Raw genomic sequence first — 19,720 nt, forward strand, 5'->3', positions numbered from 1 at the left:
CTTCTCTGTATCATTCATAATACTGTGAAGACTAAAATAACTGTGAGTGGTTAGGGATGGTCAGAGAGAGAAGCTTGCTTACCTAGCCATCCAAATTAGCCTAGTGGATTAGAAGGAAAGACCATTTTGCTTCCAATCCCCTCCCATTGGTGGAGAGAGCTGCCAGCTGGAGGAAGGGACTGCAGAGAACGAGAGAGCAACTGTGCACACAACTAGCCTATAGTGAAATCCACAAACTGGCCATGGATTGGTTCCTGTCCTCAAATCTGCATTTGGGACTGAAAAGTGTGTGGAAGTGGCTGTTGCTGACCTTACCGTTCCACCCTGTTCTCTGAATTCTGTTTGATAATCCACAATCATAGGCAGTAAAGCATTATCTATTTAGACAAGTTAACTGGAGAAGTTGGGGAAGAGCAAAAGAGTCCCATTTGGGAAAAGAGAAGAAGCTGTGAAACAGATGCAGCACAAGCAGCATTCACACAGTACTTTGTCTTCTGTGCCCCAGACAGTGAACTGCAGTGTCAAGACTTTTGCTGTGAGGCTGAGTCTTACGGAACAAAGGATGTGTCTTGCACATGGCATAATGCTCTCCCATTGTGATATCAGAAAATGTAATCAGAATGGTTTAAAATGCAAGTAACACCTTGTGGACTTAACAACAAAATGCATTTATTCCCTCTTCAGGCTAATGGCAGCTGGCAGGACGCTACTACCCCTTCATCAATCACTTCACCTGCCGGAGATCCTGGAAGCATTAATTCAGATGCGTCTAATTAAATTTTTAGGACCTGTTGAGGAGAGGAAAGAGGTCGTTAGTGTAACTTGTCAATGTTGCTCTTTTTTTGCCAATACTTTTGATTCTACAACTTGACACACAGCTAATTACCTCAGACAAAATAAAAATAAAAAAAGAAAACCAATAGAAGATTGTGATTATATATGGACACCTCTCTACCTCTCGGCATGATGTGCTTGAGTTCTTCTGGCTTCTGCCCTTTGGGTTGTAAAGGAACTGGCTTCATTTACCAAACCAAATTCCTTTTTTAAAAAAAGAAATAATCACTTTTATGCTTAAGAGTCTGAAAGTGTTTCTCCAATGAACTTTGGAATTTGTCTCCATTTTTCCAGTTTAAAAAAAATAGCAACTGATTTTAATTTCTATGTGTTTTTATTATAAAATTATGTTCTAGATGCTAGTTACTAACAAATAGCCCTCTTGTATTGTAATTGTATGCGTTCTCTGTATTGTAATTTTGTATAGGAAGACTTTTTTTCTTTGAACTCATTAACCAGAACAGGCCATTGCTTTACCAAAATGATTGTTGGACTTTGCTCTTGAATAGAAACTTCATCTTCTGTGTCACTCTCATGTAGCTCTAATTTAATGTCTTAGGGTAAACACAGACTTCCCTGTGAATAGATTTTTGTGCATTTAGAAAAATGTTAATAGCAAAGTCCACCACTTTCAGTTTAAATTTTATCAAAGAATAAACTTCCAAAGTCTTTTTTTCCCTTTCTGCCTCTTTCCAAGCCTTCTTTCATGTTTGTCAGGTGGCAGCTACCAGTAGGTAGATGTAGAAAAGAAGAAAATGGTTTACAGTACAAATCCGTGCGTGTCTACTCAGATAGACAAGTCCCAGGTAAATGTGTATCAGATTGCAGCCTTACTCTGTATACAAATGATGTTCCCTGCCATGGGATCAATTCTTGCTCATATGGATGCACCCTTGTTCATTTGCTAACGACACATGGATGAAGACAGATGTAACATTTAAAGAGCAGTGGGGCCAATGTGAATGCACATTACTGGTTTGCTGTGTTTAGTCCAATCATAGTCTTTATTTTTGGAGTTGAGCTCTGGGGAAAAATGGTTCTGCAACCTTGCAGCAGAAACTGGCTGTGGCTAGCACTGTTTGACTAGCACCCATAATACCACCAAGAAGCCTCCCCTGCATCTACAGAAAAATGTGGCACTTAAAAAAAAACATTTGAGGAGTGTTTTTGTTGATAAGGTAATGAGCGAATGGATACATCAGTAAACATCTATGTGATGACAGAAACAAAAAGCCTACCTAAAGTGGGAGGTGGGGAGATCACTGAACCAGCAATCAACTTGCTGATATGTACTGTTGGCATTTAAATTTGGAAGCTGGGAGGAACTTGGGCTCATACTGTGAGTGATGCAGCCACTGTGAGTTTTCCTTTTATGTTGCATCTATTTTCACCCAGTGTTGGAGCTGCCCAGTCAGAATACATCTTTAGAAAGGGTAGATTGAATTAGTCTGCTTTCATGTACTGCTGCTGTTTTTTAAACTTTTTAAACGTCTGAAACAATTTCTACTTTTTTGTTTGCACATCAACTACATCAAAGCAGGAGAAGTTTACAATGTGCTTTCTCCAAAGGCACAGCACTGGAAGAGATACAAACCCAACTGGGCTAGTAGTGCATTTGTAACAGAGATTTTCTTGCAGGGATGAGTCTTTTTGTTTTGTTTGTGGTTCAGTTTGAATCTTGGTCTTTTCTCAGATAAGATTGATCTTGAAAATTGGGAGTGGCAGACAGCATGTTTGTCTTGTTAAAACATCTTTGTCCTACAGACACCACTGATGCTGTGCACCTTGATCTCTTCTGCTTTGTTTGTGGTACTTTATGTACAATATAGATGACCCCAGCTATATCTTTGGATTACACAGACCAGTATGTTAATGTTTGTAGTAGAGGTTCCTTCTTCAATGTAATGGGTTGAACTACACATCCTTCCACTGACTCCATTACCATCATGTCTGATCACCAAAACCAATATATAACCGCTGAGGCATCTACATGTAACTTTGAGCGCTTCCAGATAAAACATTTATTGTGCCATTGCACTACCTCATTCACAGAATTTCATGGTGGTCCAGATGTCATCTTCCATTTCTAGCCCTCCTGTGTCTTCCCATGTACCTTTATCTTTTTTTTCTTCCCAGAAAACCCCCATTAAGGAAGAAAAAACAGAATAGCTGTACAATGCCCTTTTCTTGTTAGTGCTAGGAGCCCTCCTGTCTGGAAGCACCCTGCTGCTGCATAAGTAGCTTCTGTTTTCTGAGCCTGATTCATAAATTATTATGCGTTAAGCCACAACAGTCACTATATTTTCCTCTTTTAACTGTCCTGTTTTTTGTTGCCAGAATTATACATAACTAAGCTAAAAGCCCTCTTAAGCCAAAGTATCCTGCAAACCAAACCAAAATAGAGAACACTGATGATTCATTAAAAGCCTGAACAGCTGTGAGCAAGTAGTATACTTAATAGTGTATTCTGAAATTATTTTAAACTAATGCTGGGAAAGATTGAAGGCAAAAGGAGAAGGGGACGGCAGAGGATGAGATGGCTAGATAGCATCACCGATGCAATAAATATGAACTTGAGCACACTCCGGGAGAGAGCAGAGGACAGGAAGGCCTGGCATGCTATGGTCCATGCGGTCACGAGTCGGACACAATGACTGAACAACAACAAAAGTATTAGTGGAGGCTGTTGAACCTGATATGCTTGAAATCTGACATCTATATGTTAAGCAAGAGCCCTGGCTAGCATCAACATTCCCAGCTCCTTGAAAATGGTTTTATATTTATCAGTCTTAGTGATACATTTAAGTGCATCCTGTCGTCTGAGAGAAGGGGACAATGCCAGGGACCATCAAACCTTTAGACCCCTCCAAAATGACACTTCCCAGAAGTCTTTGAGACTACGTCCTGGATGTTATGTCCAGTACCCAGATTCTTAAGGGGAGTTGGAAAGAATTAGAACGACCTTTTGTGGTATTCATGAAGGCATGGAGAATTGGATATTTTTTTTTATAAACGTATGATTGAAGAGGGTGTAGTGCTTATAGATATTTTCAGTCTAAAATGGAATTCGCTTTATGGTAGTAACTTCCAATGCATAGTGTACAGGGCAGGGATAGGCAACCTTTCTGGGCCATAGGACATTTTGCCATTTGAGAAACTCCTGGGCACTACCACAAAATGGTCGTCATGGGAGGCATGGTAAAGGATAAGCTGACCAAAACAATGAGCACAAGGCAGAGGTAGGGTCTGAACTGCAACACACTGAACTTTTTTGAACCCACAATTTTCAGCACCAACAGAAACCTGTTTCAAAGCAATCCCAGCTGCTGGTAAGAAAGTGTGTTAATTTAAAAATCAGGAGGGGGAGGGCGCCTTGGTGGGTGCCAAGAAAGGTGCCTGCTGTGCATTGGTGCCCACAGGCACCATGTTGTTGGAGTGGTTCCCCATAAGACACACTACAGGAGGAGTCACTTTATGACCATTATGTACCATTTTTCCCTTCCCTGGAGCGAAAGTGAGAGCACCCTGTAGAAATGGAGGATACTCTCAGGTCTTATTTTATGTGGAAAATGTGGGTTCTTTAAAAGATATTTTAAAAACATTTTAAATATCTAGCCTGCGTACAAGTCCATGGAGCACAGGACTTTTTACATGCCATTGAGTGCTGGATTTTGGCTGCAAAAGAGCTGGGGCAATTTAGATTGACCTTTGCCACATCCTTAGCGGTATTTTGTATAGGGGATATTTGACTGGAAATACAAAGCTGCCTCAGCCCCATTCCTAATGGGCAGTATTAACAGAAGACCACATTGGAAGAATGCTGTACGCCTCTTCCTCTCACCTAAGAGCTCTCCCAGCCTATAATATAGGGACAATGGACTGTGTTGGCATGGCAATTTTAAATACTTGAAAGAAAATCACATTTTCTCCCACAAAACAAGACCAAAGTTAGAAAGAGCACGAGCTCCTCCTGTACTTGCTGCTTCCTTTTGTTTGAAAGGGGAAACATACGTTACAGCTATGCTGAAATCTGGATTTCTCCATTATTTTCAGTGGGGATCTCTTCTGCTGTGGCGAGGGGAGGCTGAAAGGATACGGGTCGTTGTGTCTCCAGATAACTTCTCATAGCATTCTCTTAATCTCTGCAGCGTGACACCCCCCCCCCCCGGCTCGGCTTTTCTGCCGCCATAATCGGAGACGGCTTGATCAAGGGGGCCACGGCCTCGGTGAAACCACAGACGGAGGGGGGCTCTCCGCTAGAACAGAAGGGACAGTCTTGTGGCGCAACATACGCTCGGGGCGCTATCCTACGCACGGTGAGGACAGAGAAAAGGCCTACGGCGCCCAGCAGGCTAAACGCGCGTAGGATTGCGCCCTCAGACACGCTGCGACAACGGCGTTCCCGTCGCCATTAAGCATTTCCGTTGGGGGAACCACAGCGACGCTCGCGCAGGCGGAGGTGCCGCGGGCAGCCAAGGCGGGGAGCCGTGGAGATGTCGCGCGGAGCGCCCGCTGCCGCTTTCTCGGTTTCGTTCCTGCCCGCGAACAATGCCGGCCTTCAAACGAAATGCGGGGGCGCTGCGCCGCGCCCCGCCGCGCCCGCGTCCCCCTCGGAACGGGGGCGTGACGAGCCCTCAGCCATAACCTCGAGCAAGAGCGGGCAGCCGCGTTCGTCTGTTGCCGCAAAAACAACGAAAGAGCCTGGGGGCACCTGGAAGACGAACGCATTTATTCCGCGGAAGCTTCTGCCGGAATAAATGTGCTCGCCTTTAAAGTGCCACAAAAGACTCTGTGTGCGCGTGCGCGCGCGTTTTTGTTCTTTTAAAACAGTCTATCTCTATGGCCACCAGCGGGGGGGGGGAGTACGCATGCGCTCGAGCTGTAAAAAACGGATTCCCAAAAGGCTTTTGGGCCCAGGGCGGGCGAGTTGTTAGTGCGCATGCGCAATGGCGGGCTTGTTTGATTATTTTCTTCTTTGGGCGGCGGCGGCGCTAAAATGGAAGCGGAGGAACCGCCGCCGGGCAGGTGAGTGGCGCGGCCTTCTCCGCCTTGGAAGAGCCTGCCGTGCATCCCCTCCACCGTCTCAGCCCTCAGACGGAGCTGCTCGTAAGGGGAGCGGGGCGCTGTGCCTTGCTGTCTCGTTCGTGACTGGCTGCCTCATGCAGAGACACGTCCCGGCCTCTCAAACAAGGCGCCTGGTGTGGCGCCGCCCTGACTTTCCTTTGCCGGAGGGGGTGCCGGCACTGGTCCGACTTAGGTTGTGCGTCCCAAACTACCGATTGGAGACCGGTGCGGCCAAGTGGTGGGTCTGGACCCCACAAATCGGTCGTGCCCTGTAAGAGCAGCCCTGCTGGATCAGGCCGAGGTCCGTAGAGTCCAGTGTTCTGTTCACACAGTGGCCAACCAGATCCCTGTGGGAAGCTCATAAGTAGGACATGTTTGTAAAAGCACCCTCCTGCCCACATTCCCCAGCAACTGGTGTACGCAGGCGTACTGCCTCTGATTCTGGAGGTAGCATATAGGCATCAGGACTCGTAGCCATTGATAGTCTTAGGGTGTCATCCTCTGGAGACTGTTGTCAGCCTCCAGACTTGGAGGCTGATGACTATCCAATGCAGGGCAGCTGGGGCACGGAGGCGATCCTTGCCTCCGTGCTCCAGCCACCCTGCGTCTTTGGCATGTTAGGCGATTTTGCCTGTCTAGCTGGGGAGCTTCAGGGTAGGGTGGGGAGGCTGCACAGTGCATAGGAAGCTGCGTAACACAGCTTCCGTGGTCTCCTCCCCTCCCCGCCCTTGGGACCACCCCCCTTTTGCTGTCGCCGCACTCCATTTCCAAGTGTGGAGACATGGCGCGGGGAGAACCACACTGGCTATGAGGGGGAGGGGAGCACGGTTTCTGGGAATGGTGGTCAGAGCCCTCGCTACAGTCTCAGTTCTCAGAAACTGAAGAATCCTACGGATGGTGCCTGGGGAATGCTGGGAGTTTAGGACGGCCTGGGGAATGCTGGGAGTTGTAGGACTCTTTTTCTGTCTGGCCATGCATAGGATTGTGCCCTAGTTTTTTGTGTGTTTAGGTTCCCTTTTTGTAAAATGGGGGATGGGAGAGAGACAGAGACCCAGATACGAAGGAAGGCAGGATTCCTTTGAGAAGTAATGAAAAAGTTATTTTGGCTGCTGTATGTGGCCTTTTTGCATTTTCTTTATAACTGTTAAAATACAGGGACCTTTCCTCACCTGTATTTGGTCACCAGAGAGAGTGTGAAGTGGACATATATGATTGTAAAAACCTTAGAAGTAGGTCCCATGTTGTTGCAGTTCTGGGATTAAATGTGGGCTCTTCGTTTGAAAAGCGTCACAACTGCTATATTCCTGGGTAAAAATGAGTATTTCCCAAATTGCCTCTCTTCCTGGATTGAGTTGCCTTCCATATTTTCTGTGGTGTTAGCTTTTGTGATTGAAGCTACCATGTTCTCACCCATCCCCGTTTGTCTTTAAGAGAGCAATCCTTTGGCCCCTAGGCAGTGTCTGAAGGGCCACAGGATACTTATTCCCAGCTCTGAGATCAGAGACAGTGCTCCAACTTTGGTGTGTGTGTGGGGGGAATTGGAGCTCCGACACCCCCCCCCTCCCCGCAGCTGGCACAGAACTGCGCACGTTGCTCTCTGAGATAGGAAAAGCAACCTCAGAGAGGGGGTAAAGCAGGTGTTTCAATGGATGGGGAGGGGAGGAGGCCAGAGAAGCCAGGATACGAGTGATCCTGACCCCTCTCCAGCCTCCTTCCCTCACCTTCTGAAATGCCTTTGCTTCTTAATTAGGTATGTTTCCCAGATGCTTGTACGCATTTGTGAGACATGTTACGTGCTTGTGGAACACCAACTTTTTCTGCAATAATTGTAATATGTGTGGAGCTGCCCTTGGAAAACAGGGGACACCAGATTCAAGCTGGGGCTCCTGGGTTGCGTGGAAAAGAAGATGGGGGCAGGTGTAGCCTCTTCCAGCATATGCTGAAGCTTGGTTTGCCATTGTGCCTTGAACAATTACATAACGGGCAGAAATTGCATGAAACATTTCTTGATGCAGAGATGGCAATGATCAGGAATGCTTGACCTGCTAAATATTTGCCTGTGATAGAGCTGTTAAAGGCATCTGTGCATAACAAGGTGGAAACTAGTTTACGGAGAATACAGTGAGGTGAGAGATGAAATCCGGTGCAGTGCATGGAGTGGAAGCCCAAGGCTTAACTAAACTTTTCTTTGTTTAAACTTTTCAGTGCAGAAGACATCCTTCCAAGGGACCTGGACCAACAGGTAATAAAACTGTTCCCCACTGGCTTTAAAGTGTCTGGCAGTTTCTGTGTTATAATAACAGACTTCAGTCTGAATTTCAAGGAATGTGTACTTACAGTTGCTACTGACTCCCTCCTGACAGGTGCTATGCCTTTAATTGTGCATCTGTTGGTGCATCTGTTGCTGCACCAGTTGAATTTCTGCAAGTCAGGGAGCCATTAAATAGAGAGAACTATTTTTATTTTATTATTTTATTATTGCATTTATATCCCGCCTTTTTTCCTCTTGCAAGGAACTCAAGGTGGCTTACATTATCCTCCTCCTCCTCTCCATTTTATCCTCACAACAACAACCCTGTGAGGTAGGTTGGGCTGAGAGTGTGTGACTGGCCCAAAGTCACCCAGTGAGCTTCCATGGCCGAGTGGGGACTAGAACCCGGATCTCCCAGCTCCCAGTCCAACACTCTTGCCACTACACCACACTGGCTCTCAAGAATTTTCAAGAACAAATGATGGTGCTGTGATTTGTATTGTAGTGGTATGCCAAAGGGTGTGAGTCATCCATAAAAGAGAACTGAGTCTGCACTCTGCACATGTAGAAAATATAATGCCCTGCCCATTTCATAGTAGTGGAAAAGAGAATTGCTTTAGGGTGAAAGATACCTGCTAATTTAACACAAATGACAGTCTGACCATGCAAAGGCAAATAAAAGCAGGCTAGAAGATCTATTAGAGTGGTTGGGTATTATTTATTTTATTACATTTCTATCCTGCCTTTTTTCCTCTTGCAAGGAACCTAAGGCGGCTCACATGGTCCTCCTCCTCCTCTCCATTTTATCCTCACAACAACCCTGTGAGGTAGGTTAGGCTGAGAGTCAGTGACTGACCCTAAAGTCACTCAGTGAGCTTCAGGCCAAGTGGGGGCTAGAACCCAGATCTCCTGAGTCTCAGTCCAACACTTTAACCAGTACACCACAACGGCTCTCTACTATGTGAAATTGGGTCTCTCATCTTAACTCATATTTGAGGTAGGGACTTAATTGTGCATTGCATTATATTCTGGACAGGATGGCATTTCAATTTTTTCCCCCAAGGATAGTGGTATTATTATTTTTTTTAAATAGTGGGTGATTCCTGTTTGACACTACTTTAAAATGTTTTTTATTCTATCTATTCTACGGCAAACCACATAAGAAATGTAGTTTCATGGAAAAGTGGTATATTTTATAAATATGTTACAGGAGTGGGGGATGTGTGGCCCTCCTCATGATGATAGACTGCAACTTCCATCAGCCCTAGCCAGCATAGTCAATGGTGGGGGATGATTTTATTGATTTATTTATTATTAATATTTTTATACCGCCTTATTTGCTGAAAAGCCATCAAGGCAGTGTACAACAATGTTAAACAATGAAATCTTAAAACAATACAAAACGAAGAACATTGAAAACAGTAAAACATTAAAACGACATAATTTAAAGGCAAAATTAAAAAAAAAGCTTTCATGTTCTTTCTAAAAGCCAGGACAGTGAGGGCCAACTGTAGTTATTGAGGGAATGCAATCCACAGTTTGGGAGTGATACAGGAGAAAGCCCTTTCATGTGTGTCCAACCAACAGGTCTCTGCAGGCAATGATACTCTCAAAAGGGCCTCTCCTGCAGAACTTTACAACTGGACAGATTCATAACAAGAGTTGCAGTACAATAACATTTAGAGGACTGCACATTCCCCATCCCTCATATACTGAAATGCAAACAGCCTTTCTGCTCCAGTTTCTTGGCATAGTGGCTTCTTGACTCCTCAGCCATTGGTTGTGTTTTCCATGACCTGGTTTGCACATAAAGGTGGCAAATTGTGGGTTAATTAACCAGTGGTTTGCCAGGGTTTTGTGCCACCACCTGTTTGAATATGCAACCTCCAGTTGGCCCTTTCGGAGGTTGCTGTGTGTCGTGCAAATCTGGACACTGTGGGTGAATTGTGGGTTAAACAACCCACAGTTAGCCTAGTTGTTAGGTTAACTTTGGGTTGTTTAACGATTAACCTACAGTGTCCAGGTTTCCATATCATGGAGCAACCTCCGATTGGAGGTTGGGTATTCAAAATGGTGGTGGCACGATTTGCCACCATTACATGCAAACAGGACTGATGTCTTACCCTCATTCCCCATTTTCCCTTTTATCTATTTATCAGTTTGGTGTTGGGATCCTTTGTGAATCCCACTGAACTTGATGGGGCTTTATTCTGTGTAAATATGTGCAGGCTGTGGCTGCGAATGATTTGGCAGTTTCATTGGATAGTCAAAGCTGGGCTGGATGATAGGTAGAAGAAAAGAAATAATCAATGCAAGACTACCTCACAGCAGCTTTGGCTGGTGTAGTGAACAGGAAGGAAGAACGTTCTTAGGGAGGCAAAGAAAGTCACTGTGTACCTTTCTTGAGGTGGAAGACCTGAGGTTATTCTTTTTAAATTGTCTCTGATATATTGCCTCTTTGAGGGGCAGGGGAAGATCTAATAATATTCATAATGTTTAATGAGAAATACTCATTTTCTGTTCTAGATCCCCTCTCAAGGAAACCAGCTTGGCTTAGAAGATGGAAAAAATGTTGAGATGCTGGGTAAAGGAATTATCCCCTTTTAGAATGCTTTGCATTGGTGCTCTGCTACCTCCCGTAGGAGGGACTGTGCACTGTACAGCTTATTTCCAGTTATTATTTTTAAAAGAAAATCAGTCAGAATTCTGACCAAAGAAAAACGAATGTTCAGAAGCCTCTAGAAAATATACTAATTAAACTCATGTAGGAGTTGGTGTTGCATAATTCTCCTGTTGCTGATCAAGAAAGAAGCAAGGGGTTCTGCCACTGGTGAATGTCCCCCCCCCCCCCCGAATGATCTGTGTGTGCTGCACAACTTCTTGTGATCTGGTTGCCCTTGAATTGCAATTACATTTCTGAGCTGGAACAAACCAGTCTTATATGCAAATGCTTGTAGTTCGTTCCTAACCTTAGATTTGTTCAGCTTTAGTTCACCACCATTGCTTTCTGTCATTTTCCAGTGAAGGTTTTTCACCCTGAAGACTTTTGGCTTTGGTTACTGGATGTTTGGGAATGAAAGGGAATGGACTAGCTAATGAGATGACAACCTACTTTGCCATTAGATGTACAGGGATGCCATTTAGTACCTCCCCACAAATCTCCCTTGTGAGGTGGCCAGGACATTCTGTAGGGCTGTTTTTTTTTTTTAAAGCATTTTTTTCTACCAGATTCCTAGAACTGTGGGTTGACTTGCATGTATGTTGCTGCTGCTGTTCCTTGAATTTACTTTTTTAAAAGTTGGTGTCTTTTAATGTGACATGTGGTTCTGATTGGGTTTTCTTTGTATTGTATTATCTTGTGAGCTACCTCCAGGGCCCCGGTAGACCGAAAAGTGTTATATATGCACACAGGCACACAAAACATGGGAAATCAAACCATTCCAATTGGGTAGGAAAAGGAACCCCGCCATTTCTGTTTGAGCTACTGTTATTTAGTGCTAACTAGAACGTGTGTGTAGGCATGTGTAGGCTAAAATTGATAGAACAGTTTCTAAGCCATGGTTGCACTCTTCTAGATCAGTTGAACTGGTGGAGGCACAGTGCATTCCTATGCCAATCTCTTTCTCTTCCTTACATGCATGCATTAAATTAATCTACATACACTAGATTGAGATACAGATCCAAAATGTAATTGTTGTGCTCTGTATTGCCATTGTGTATCCATTGATTCACTCTTTGTAATGCGCCACTTTTGATATGTGGTATTTCCTCCCCCTCTGTTCTTTCCAGAAAATGTGCACAGCCCGGAGAAAATGAAGTTAGGATGCTTTGCCAAGCCAGATAACAGTTCCAGCTGCGGTATCCAGGTTGACCCTGGAGTGTTCACAGACACTGGCAAGAAGGAATGCCATCCAAGCCCTAGTCTGAAGAATGGGGGTGCCTCCCATTGCCCCAGCCCTAAGAAAGCATCTCCAAAGAGTCTTGGCCCTGAAACAGGTCATGCTTCAACTTCATTTAATGTCTCCTTTGGACAGCTTCCCAGCCCACAAGTCGTGCGACGTTCCTTGAATCGCTACAGTCTCAAGCTGGGTGCTAATCGACGGAAGTCCCTGCCGCCGCTTCACATGGATGTTTCTGGTAGATGTCTCCAGCTCAACTTTATGGCTAAGCTGGGCCTGGGTAGGAACTGGGCAAGAAGTAGTTGCTAGTTGTGGCAGCTGGATGAATTGTTCCTAAACAGATGTGACCCTAAAACTGGGGTTTCCAACACAGTGCCTATGGATACCTCTCTTGGCACCCATCAGGCTCGCTGCCAGTCCTGATTTTTATTTTATTAAGATTTTTTAAATTACAAAAATACATATTTTAGCTTGGAAACTGGCATGCTGCAAAGTGAAGGGTTGCCTTCCAACGCCTTCTTTACTGGGGTTCAAAAGAGTGCTTTTGTTTCTTGGAGATCAGCCCCCACCTCTGCTTTGTGTTTTAGTTCTTGGGCAAGTTACTTTTCTTTTAGCCTCACCAGTTTGCCTTCTGGGAAATGGGTGTTTTGTCATTGGTCACGCTTACTATGGCAGTCGTTTTATGAATGGGCTAGTTTCTGATGGCAGCCATTTTGTGAGAGCATCCACGACACACTTTCAAAATTCCAAAAGTGCCCCCAAAGTTTGCGGACCCCTACAGCATGTTAAAACAGGACTCGGAACTTCCACTATAAGGGGTTTTCTGTTATCTTGAAAAAGTTAATTTGTTGTTCAACTACATCTAGACTTCTCAAGAGTTCCACTGCAGACATAACACTGGTTACCTCCAAACCATGATTTACAAATGGGATCCAGCCTCAGGAGCATGACCTTTCCTCTCCTCTGTGGAGTAATTTCCCCTCTCCTTTCTAGGTGTTTCTCATGGTTTCACATTACATGTATGAGCAAACTATGGTTAACACAAACCTGGGCCCCTTATAACCTTTGAACCATGGCTTCAATCTCAGGGTTATGAAGGATCTGTGGTTTGCAGTGATTACCCTCCCCCACCACACATGCTTAATGTCAGGTGGAAATGAAAAATGCCTTGAAGGGGGTAGGATCACTTGTTCCCAAGTCTGGCTCTTGGTTTTGCGAACAATGGCTTACAGGGAGCTTGTATTGTAGCTGCACTGGCTCAAAGTCTGAGACTGTGTGCAAGCTCTTCCTTGACCATTCATTAGCTCTGAAGTACGTTCTTCTTGACCCTATGAGGGTAGAGGTTTTAATGAGGCTTGTGTGTATTGTCTGTCTTCAATGGGCTGGATTTTAGCTGTGGCAACAAGCATCTTTTTGTTTTCTGCTGGGCAAGTCTTGTTTGTCACAGAGACACGGCTGTCTTTGTTGAGCATTTTTTATTTCTTAGGCGGGAAGAATTAAGAATGCTTGATATAAATCCTGCAGGTATTTCTCCCCATGTGAAGAACAGGGGTAAATGTAGTTATATTTGGTGGGTCTTGGCCAGAGACAGTGGATCGTGTAGTATGTTACGGATGGTAGCTGGAAACAGTTTGGAAGTGGTGTTCACCTGCCAGTTGCACTATGATGTGCAGAAAGCGCGCCTCCTGCATGGACTGGCCCAGTCTCGATGTTAATGGTGGGGTGAAAGTCATCATGGTAACAGAACTATCTCTAAGGCAGGCAACCTAGTGCCCTTCAGATCTTTTGGACTATAACTCCCATGATCCTTGGCCAAACTGACTGGGGCTGATGGGAGTTGTAGTCCAAAACAGGTAATGGCCCCCAGGTTGCCTATCCCTGCTCTAGGGTCTCCTTCCGATTGGTCCAGAGGATGAAGTAATCTATCTAACTTGGGTAGATGGGAAGCACTTGGAGGATAGGAGCCAAGGATGTGTTACTTTAACAGTGCAGCCCTATACATATCTGTCTCTTGAAGTAAGTACCACTGTGTTCAGTGGAGCTTACTCCCAAGATAAGTGTGTAGGACTGTAGCCTAAATTGGTAATCAGTCTTGGGCATAATCTGGAGCCAACTGCGATATCTATAGCAGTGCCCTTGACTTGAAGAACCAGCTTTCTCCAAACCTGAGGTCATTGTTATGGAGGACAGATAGTTAAACCTCAGCAGTTAGATATGCTGTGGATAGTGAACTATTTAATATACAGTGCGATACTGCAGAGATGTTAAAATATGCAATGAAGATGTTCGGCGAATGTCCTTGGACTTCAAGTGGCATCGTGCTTAACTTTCAGAACTGAGTAAAGCGATCAGCCTGGACTTACCAGAGGCGGACAGAATGGCAGCTCTCCTCCTCTCCAGCTTCCGGGTAAGGTTGGCTGTCTCTGCAGAGGCTCTCCATTCTAGCCTTGACCTTTTCCTGCTCTGTATTGCTTGTATTGTGCACTGTCTTTCTGTGCCATTTCCCCAGTGTAAACCTAGCCCAAGTATGTGCATTTCGTTTCAGTGGTGTTTACTATATTCTCCCTCTCCCCACTGCCCCTATTATGTTTTAAATTGCTTTGAATGAGTTTCGATGGTGACTTTAGTCTTCTTGTAAGTTACCCTGAAGGCTTGGTGGAAGGGTGACTAAGAAAAGCAGTAAAAAAAAAAAAAAAGCTCATATTATTCTTCCCTCTTCTACCCTGCCTTTCTCTCATCACTCACAAACTTTAGATTAGGAGTGTCGAACCTTTTTCAGCCTGAGAGCTAAATTCCACTTCAGAGAAGCTCTCAGGGGCCACATTCCAGTGATCAGCAGGGCCAAAGGCAAAAGGGGTGTTGCCAAACATGCCAAAAAATACCCGAGTATGTTAGCTTCAAGCTCTTACTGCCAGCGACTAAGCCTTAGGGGAGGCATTTCAGCCTTTCAGAGCAGGGGAAAAAGTGCAAAAGCTGGGGGCAAAGTGCAAAACCAAACAATCAGCAGTTGGGAGAAAGGGGCTGGGGCCAGGGGGAGGGGGCGTGGCCATCCGGGGAACCCGGCTGTGCTGGATTTGGCCCTTAGGCCTAAGGTTCAACACCCCTACTTTAGATTGTAAACATCTTGTTTTTCCATTTCTATTTTTTTACTTATGCTGTAGATGGCCACATGGGTTGCTTGTGTGGTACAAACAAAACCTGATTGTCTGCTTCTGCCATGCTTTTGAAATGTTCTTTTCTGTGTCAGCGGAAGATGGCAGGGCATATGTGAATTAGCGTTAGAATCTTCATCCCTGGCAGTTGGAGGAGTAACTGTCCTCTTTCAGTTCTCTGAGCTGCTTGCTCTGCAGTGACTGGGGCACACGGTGGTGCTGTTGTTCCTGTGGAGCTTTGACTTAATCTTCCACTTCACTTGACATCTTCTGAGCAGCAGGCTTGAAACGTTTTCTCCCCACCTGGATTGGGGTGGGAAGGGAGTCTGGCACTGTGAATTCTTCAGAGCGAGGAGCTCGTCTCCTTGACGCTATAGGTGGGTATCCTCTTCAAAACTGAAGGTTCGCAAGGAGGCAAGACTGGATTGTGGGTAGGGGCATCCTCCAAGGCGTCTGATTGGGAGTCCCCATATCCCCACAGATATGAAGAGAGGGGAGAAGCAATTTCAAGCAGGTCCCTGCCAGCCACTAAGTGTGAGTGGCTGGAGATTAATGTTCTCCCATCTTCTGGGAGTGATAGAGCTCCCATCACAAAAGCTGTAGGGACAGAAAAGATGCAGCGATCAGATGATCTCTTGGGTAGGGATGGCGCAGAAGTTTCACCCCTCCCATCAGGCAGAGGACAGGCCAAAAGAAGAAGCATCCTGATCTCTAAGTGGCATCCACTCATCTCTATTGTGCAGAGGCAGGACAGAAACTGGAAGAGGGCAGTTATTTCTCCAAGGATCAGGGACAAAGATGCTAAGACTGAATTGCATAAGTTCTGCCAGTTGAACTAACTGGGAAGAGTTACTTGCTCCAGAATACCATCCTCCAGTGATGAGAAACTGATTAATATTATTTCTTGTTTCACTGATCATACGTAAGCCTCTTTGGGAGCCTTTTTGCTTGAGGAATGGAATAAAAACATTGTAAGTAAATACATAAATAAACATCCTTCATGGTAAGACCAGTGTTCTATTCTCTGTAAATAACGTAACCAGACCCAGTTCTGGCATAGGCTCTATGGTGTAGGTAGGGGTGCATGTCACTTTTGGGGACTGATGCTGTGAGTTTATTGGAATTGCTTGGTATAGTCTATGCCAAACAATACCAATGGATTCACAGCATGGCCAGCTTGCAGCTTGAGGCCAATTTTAGCTGGGCTCTGGCAGTCCAACCACATCTTAAAATTGAATGGTTTAAACTTCACACAGTATATGCAGCTCTGCCAGCGAAGTGGCAGTGCAGGCTCTCTCCTGCGCCACCTTGCCCACAGTGCCTTGCTCTGAGGCACTGGCGTGCCGGAGAGCCTTGTAGCAGTGCTGCCGGCCACTTTCTTGTAGCACAAATACTGTTCAGACTATGAAATGCTCCCAAACTGGAGTCTTTCTTTTTCCTTTCCTAGTACTGTGCCCAGAAACTTGAGCACTCCCTAAGGCAGACCGAAGGCTTTGATCCTGAAACTTTTGAACAGAACGGTAGGTCTTCTCCATTCACTTCAGCAAGGAAGAGCTGTGGTGTAGCCGAAGGGTAAATGGGGGTCAGTTTGTTCAGGGGCCCTTTTAGCTGGAACCAGTTGTGTTGTGAGGCTGGGGCTCAGCAGCTTAAAGAAATCCCATGCAACACTCCTGTGTGAAACGTTTCACCCAGCAGTTCTCAGGAGACCCTGGACGTCTGCCACAGAGCCCTTGCTCATTGCAGAGGATTCTGGGTTATATTTCAGGGAGCATATCCAGTTCACCTAGAACACTTGTCAGGCAAATGAAACTACCTTATACTGGCTGACCATTGATCCATCTGCCCAGTACTGTCTGTTTTAATTGGCGGTGGCTCTGAGGTTTCATCCAGAGATCTCTCCCAGCTCTACTATCTATGATCCCTTAACTAGAGATCCTGGGGCTTAATGCATGCGAAGCATGTACTCCTCTATTGAGCTATGGACCCTGCTATGGCCTTGCTGTCATGTTATGTGAAGTTGGAATGCATCAAGAACTTCCCTGACACATCCCTGTGGCTATGCATCACAAGGGAAAATCATCAACAGTTGGCAAACTGGCTTTCAACAAAGCTTGTTCTATAGTACCGAATTTCTTATCAGGGCTCTTCAGTCAGCTTCTAAGGCAGAGGTGCAGAACCTCAGACCCAGGGGCCAAATTCAGCCCTCCTGGCATCCCAATGTGGGCCTCTGGGGTTACCCCTTTCTCTCCAACCACAAGTGGTTTGGTGGTTTCCCAGCTTTTGTACGGTTCTCCACCCCCCATTCAAAAAGGTTGAAATGCTTCCCCTAAGGTTTAGTTACTGGCAGTATGAGCTTTAAGCTAAAATATTCTGGTATTTGGGGGCCTGTCTCTTTTGCTTTTAGCTCTGCCTCTTTGCTTTTGGTCCTGCCCAAAACTGGAATGCAGAGTCCAAAAACTTTCCTGAAATGAGATGTGGCCCTCAGGGATGTACAACCCCCCACTGTCTGGTCCAGGGGGGCACCGTGGAGGGGCAATTCGGGCCACTCAGGGCCTCGCGGAATCCTCCGGAGCCCAGCAGCGTCCACTGGAGTTGGTGGAGCGGCTCTCCGGCTCCCTCTAAGATGTGATGCACTAATGGCAGCTGCCGTTAGCCTATCGTGGGAAAAATACAGCTGTAAATGGCATATTGTATGCCATTTGCGGCTGTAAAGCACTGTTTGTTGTTCAGTCATTCAGTCGTGTCCGACTCTTCGTGACCCCATGGACCATAGCACGCCAGGTCTTCCTGTCCTGCACTGTCTCCAAGAGTGTGCTCAAGTCCGTATTCATTACATCGGTGATGCTATCTAGCCATCTCATCCTCTGCCGTCCCCCTCTCCTTTTGCCTTCAATCTTTCCCAGCATCAGGGTCTTTTCCAGTGACTGTTCTCTTTGCATTAGGTGGCCAGAATATTTCAGCTTCAGCTTCAGTATCTGTCCTTCCAGTGAGCACTCAGGGTTGATTTCCTTTAGGATGGACTGATTTGACCTCCTTGCAGTCCAGGGGACTCGTAAGAGTCTTCTCCAGCACCACAGTTCGAAAGCATCTATTCTTCGGCGCTCAGCCTTCCTTAGAGTCCAGCTCTCACAGCCATACGTTGCTACTGGGAAAACCATAGCTTTGATTATACGAACCTTTGTCGGCGAGGTGATGTCTCTGCTTCTTACTATGCTGTCTAGGTTTGCCATAGCTTTCCTCCCAAGGAGCAAGGGTCTTTTGATTTCATGGCTACAGTCACCGTCTGCGGTGATCTTGGAGCCCAAGAAAATAAAATCTGTCACTGCTTCCATTTCTTCCCCTTCTATATGCCAGGAAGTGATAGGGCCAGATGCCATGATCTTCGTTTTTTTAATGTTGAGTTTCAAACCAGCTTTTGCACTCTCCACTTTCACCCTCAACAAGAGGCTCTTGAGATCCTCTTCGCTTTCTGCCATTAGGGTGGTATCGTCTGCATATCGGAGGTTGTTGATAATTCTCCCAGCAATCTTAATTCCGACCTGTGATTCATCCAACCCGGCGTTTCTCATGATGTACTCTGCATATAAGTTAAATAAGCAGGGTGACAATATGCAGCCTTGTCGTACTCCTTTCCCAATTTTGAACCACTCGGTTGTTCCATGTCTGGTTCTTACTGTTGCTTCTTGGCCCTTGTACAGGTTTCTCAGGAGACAGGTAAGGTGGTCTGGTACTCCCATCACTTTAAGAGTTTGCCACAGTTTGTTGTGATCCACACAATCAAAGGCTTTAGCATAGTCAATGAAGCAGAAATAGACATTTTTCTGGAATTCTCTTGCTTTTTCCATGATCCAGCGAATATTGGCGATTTGATCTCTAGTTCCTTTGCCTCTTCGAAACCCAGCTTGTACTTCCGGTAGTTCTCGGTTCACATACTGCTGAAGCCTAGCTTGTAGGATTTTGAGTATAACCTTGCTGGGATGTGAAATGAGCGCAATTGTACGGTAGTTTGAACACTCTTTGGCGTTGCCCTTCTTTGGAATTGGAATGTAAACTGACCTTTTCCAGTCTTGTGGCTATTGCTGAGTGTTCCAAATTTGTTGACATATTGAGTGCAGCACTTTAACAGCATCATCTTGTGGGATTTTAAATAGCTCAGCTGGCATACTGTCATCTCCTCTAGCTTTGTTGTTAGTAATGCTTCCTAAGGCCCACTTGACTTCACTCTCTAGGATGTCCGGCTCAAGTTCAGTGACCGCACTCTCATGGCTATCAGGGACATTAAGGTCTTTCCTGTATAGTTCTTCTGTGTATTCTTTCCACCTCTTCTTAATCTCATCTGCTTCTGTTAGGTCCCTGCCTTCTTTGTCCTTTGTCATGCCCATCTTTGCACAAAACGTTCCCTTGAGATCTCCGATTTTCTTGAAGAGATCTTTGGTCTTTTCCATTCTATTGTTTTCCTCGATTTCTTTGCATTGTTCATTTAAGAAGGCCTTCTTGTCTCTCCTTGCTATTCTCTGGAA

The 19,720-nt window shown here is 45.5% G+C and overlaps 2 protein-coding genes and 1 long non-coding RNA gene across 7 annotated transcripts in view; 2 read left to right on the forward strand and 1 right to left on the reverse strand.

Moving 5' to 3' along the window:
• Window positions 1–1,512, forward strand: part of PBX4 (PBX homeobox 4) — a 42,047-nt gene extending 40,535 nt beyond the window's left edge. For both annotated transcript variants that reach the window (XM_084836430.1, XM_084836432.1), the window contains one exon: window positions 685–1,512. In XM_084836430.1, coding sequence (XP_084692556.1) covers window positions 685–777 — 93 coding nt within the window. In that variant the 3' untranslated portion in view covers window positions 778–1,512. The remainder of the gene's footprint in view (window positions 1–684) is intronic.
• Window positions 1–5,451, reverse strand: LOC146353437 (uncharacterized). The gene is made up of 3 exons (XR_014788059.1): window positions 4,931–5,451; window positions 2,876–2,962; window positions 1–788 (listed from the first exon to the last, which is right to left on the reverse strand). It is a non-coding gene; the product is annotated as an uncharacterized LOC146353437 (long non-coding RNA).
• Window positions 3,986–19,720, forward strand: part of DSN1 (DSN1 component of MIS12 kinetochore complex) — a 24,896-nt gene continuing 9,161 nt past the window's right edge. For 2 of the 4 annotated variants that reach the window (XM_084836435.1, XM_084836436.1), the window contains exons 1-6: window positions 5,812–5,859; window positions 8,104–8,140; window positions 10,676–10,733; window positions 11,939–12,286; window positions 14,382–14,455; window positions 16,648–16,720. In XM_084836435.1, the coding sequence (XP_084692561.1) occupies window positions 5,831–5,859; window positions 8,104–8,140; window positions 10,676–10,733; window positions 11,939–12,286; window positions 14,382–14,455; window positions 16,648–16,720 (619 nt within the window). In that variant the 5' untranslated portion in view covers window positions 5,812–5,830. Of the gene's footprint in view, window positions 4,164–4,982; window positions 5,151–5,811; window positions 5,860–8,103; window positions 8,141–10,675; window positions 10,734–11,938; window positions 12,287–14,381; window positions 14,456–16,647; window positions 16,721–19,720 lie in introns of those variants that run through there. The other 2 variants (XM_084836437.1, XM_084836438.1) reach the window with 2 other exon arrangements.

Source organism: Heloderma suspectum, chromosome 2, assembly GCF_057233095.1.
Source record: "Heloderma suspectum isolate Gila_16-S chromosome 2, 16-S_ref, whole genome shotgun sequence".
Taxonomy (NCBI): Eukaryota; Metazoa; Chordata; class Lepidosauria; order Squamata; family Helodermatidae; genus Heloderma; species Heloderma suspectum.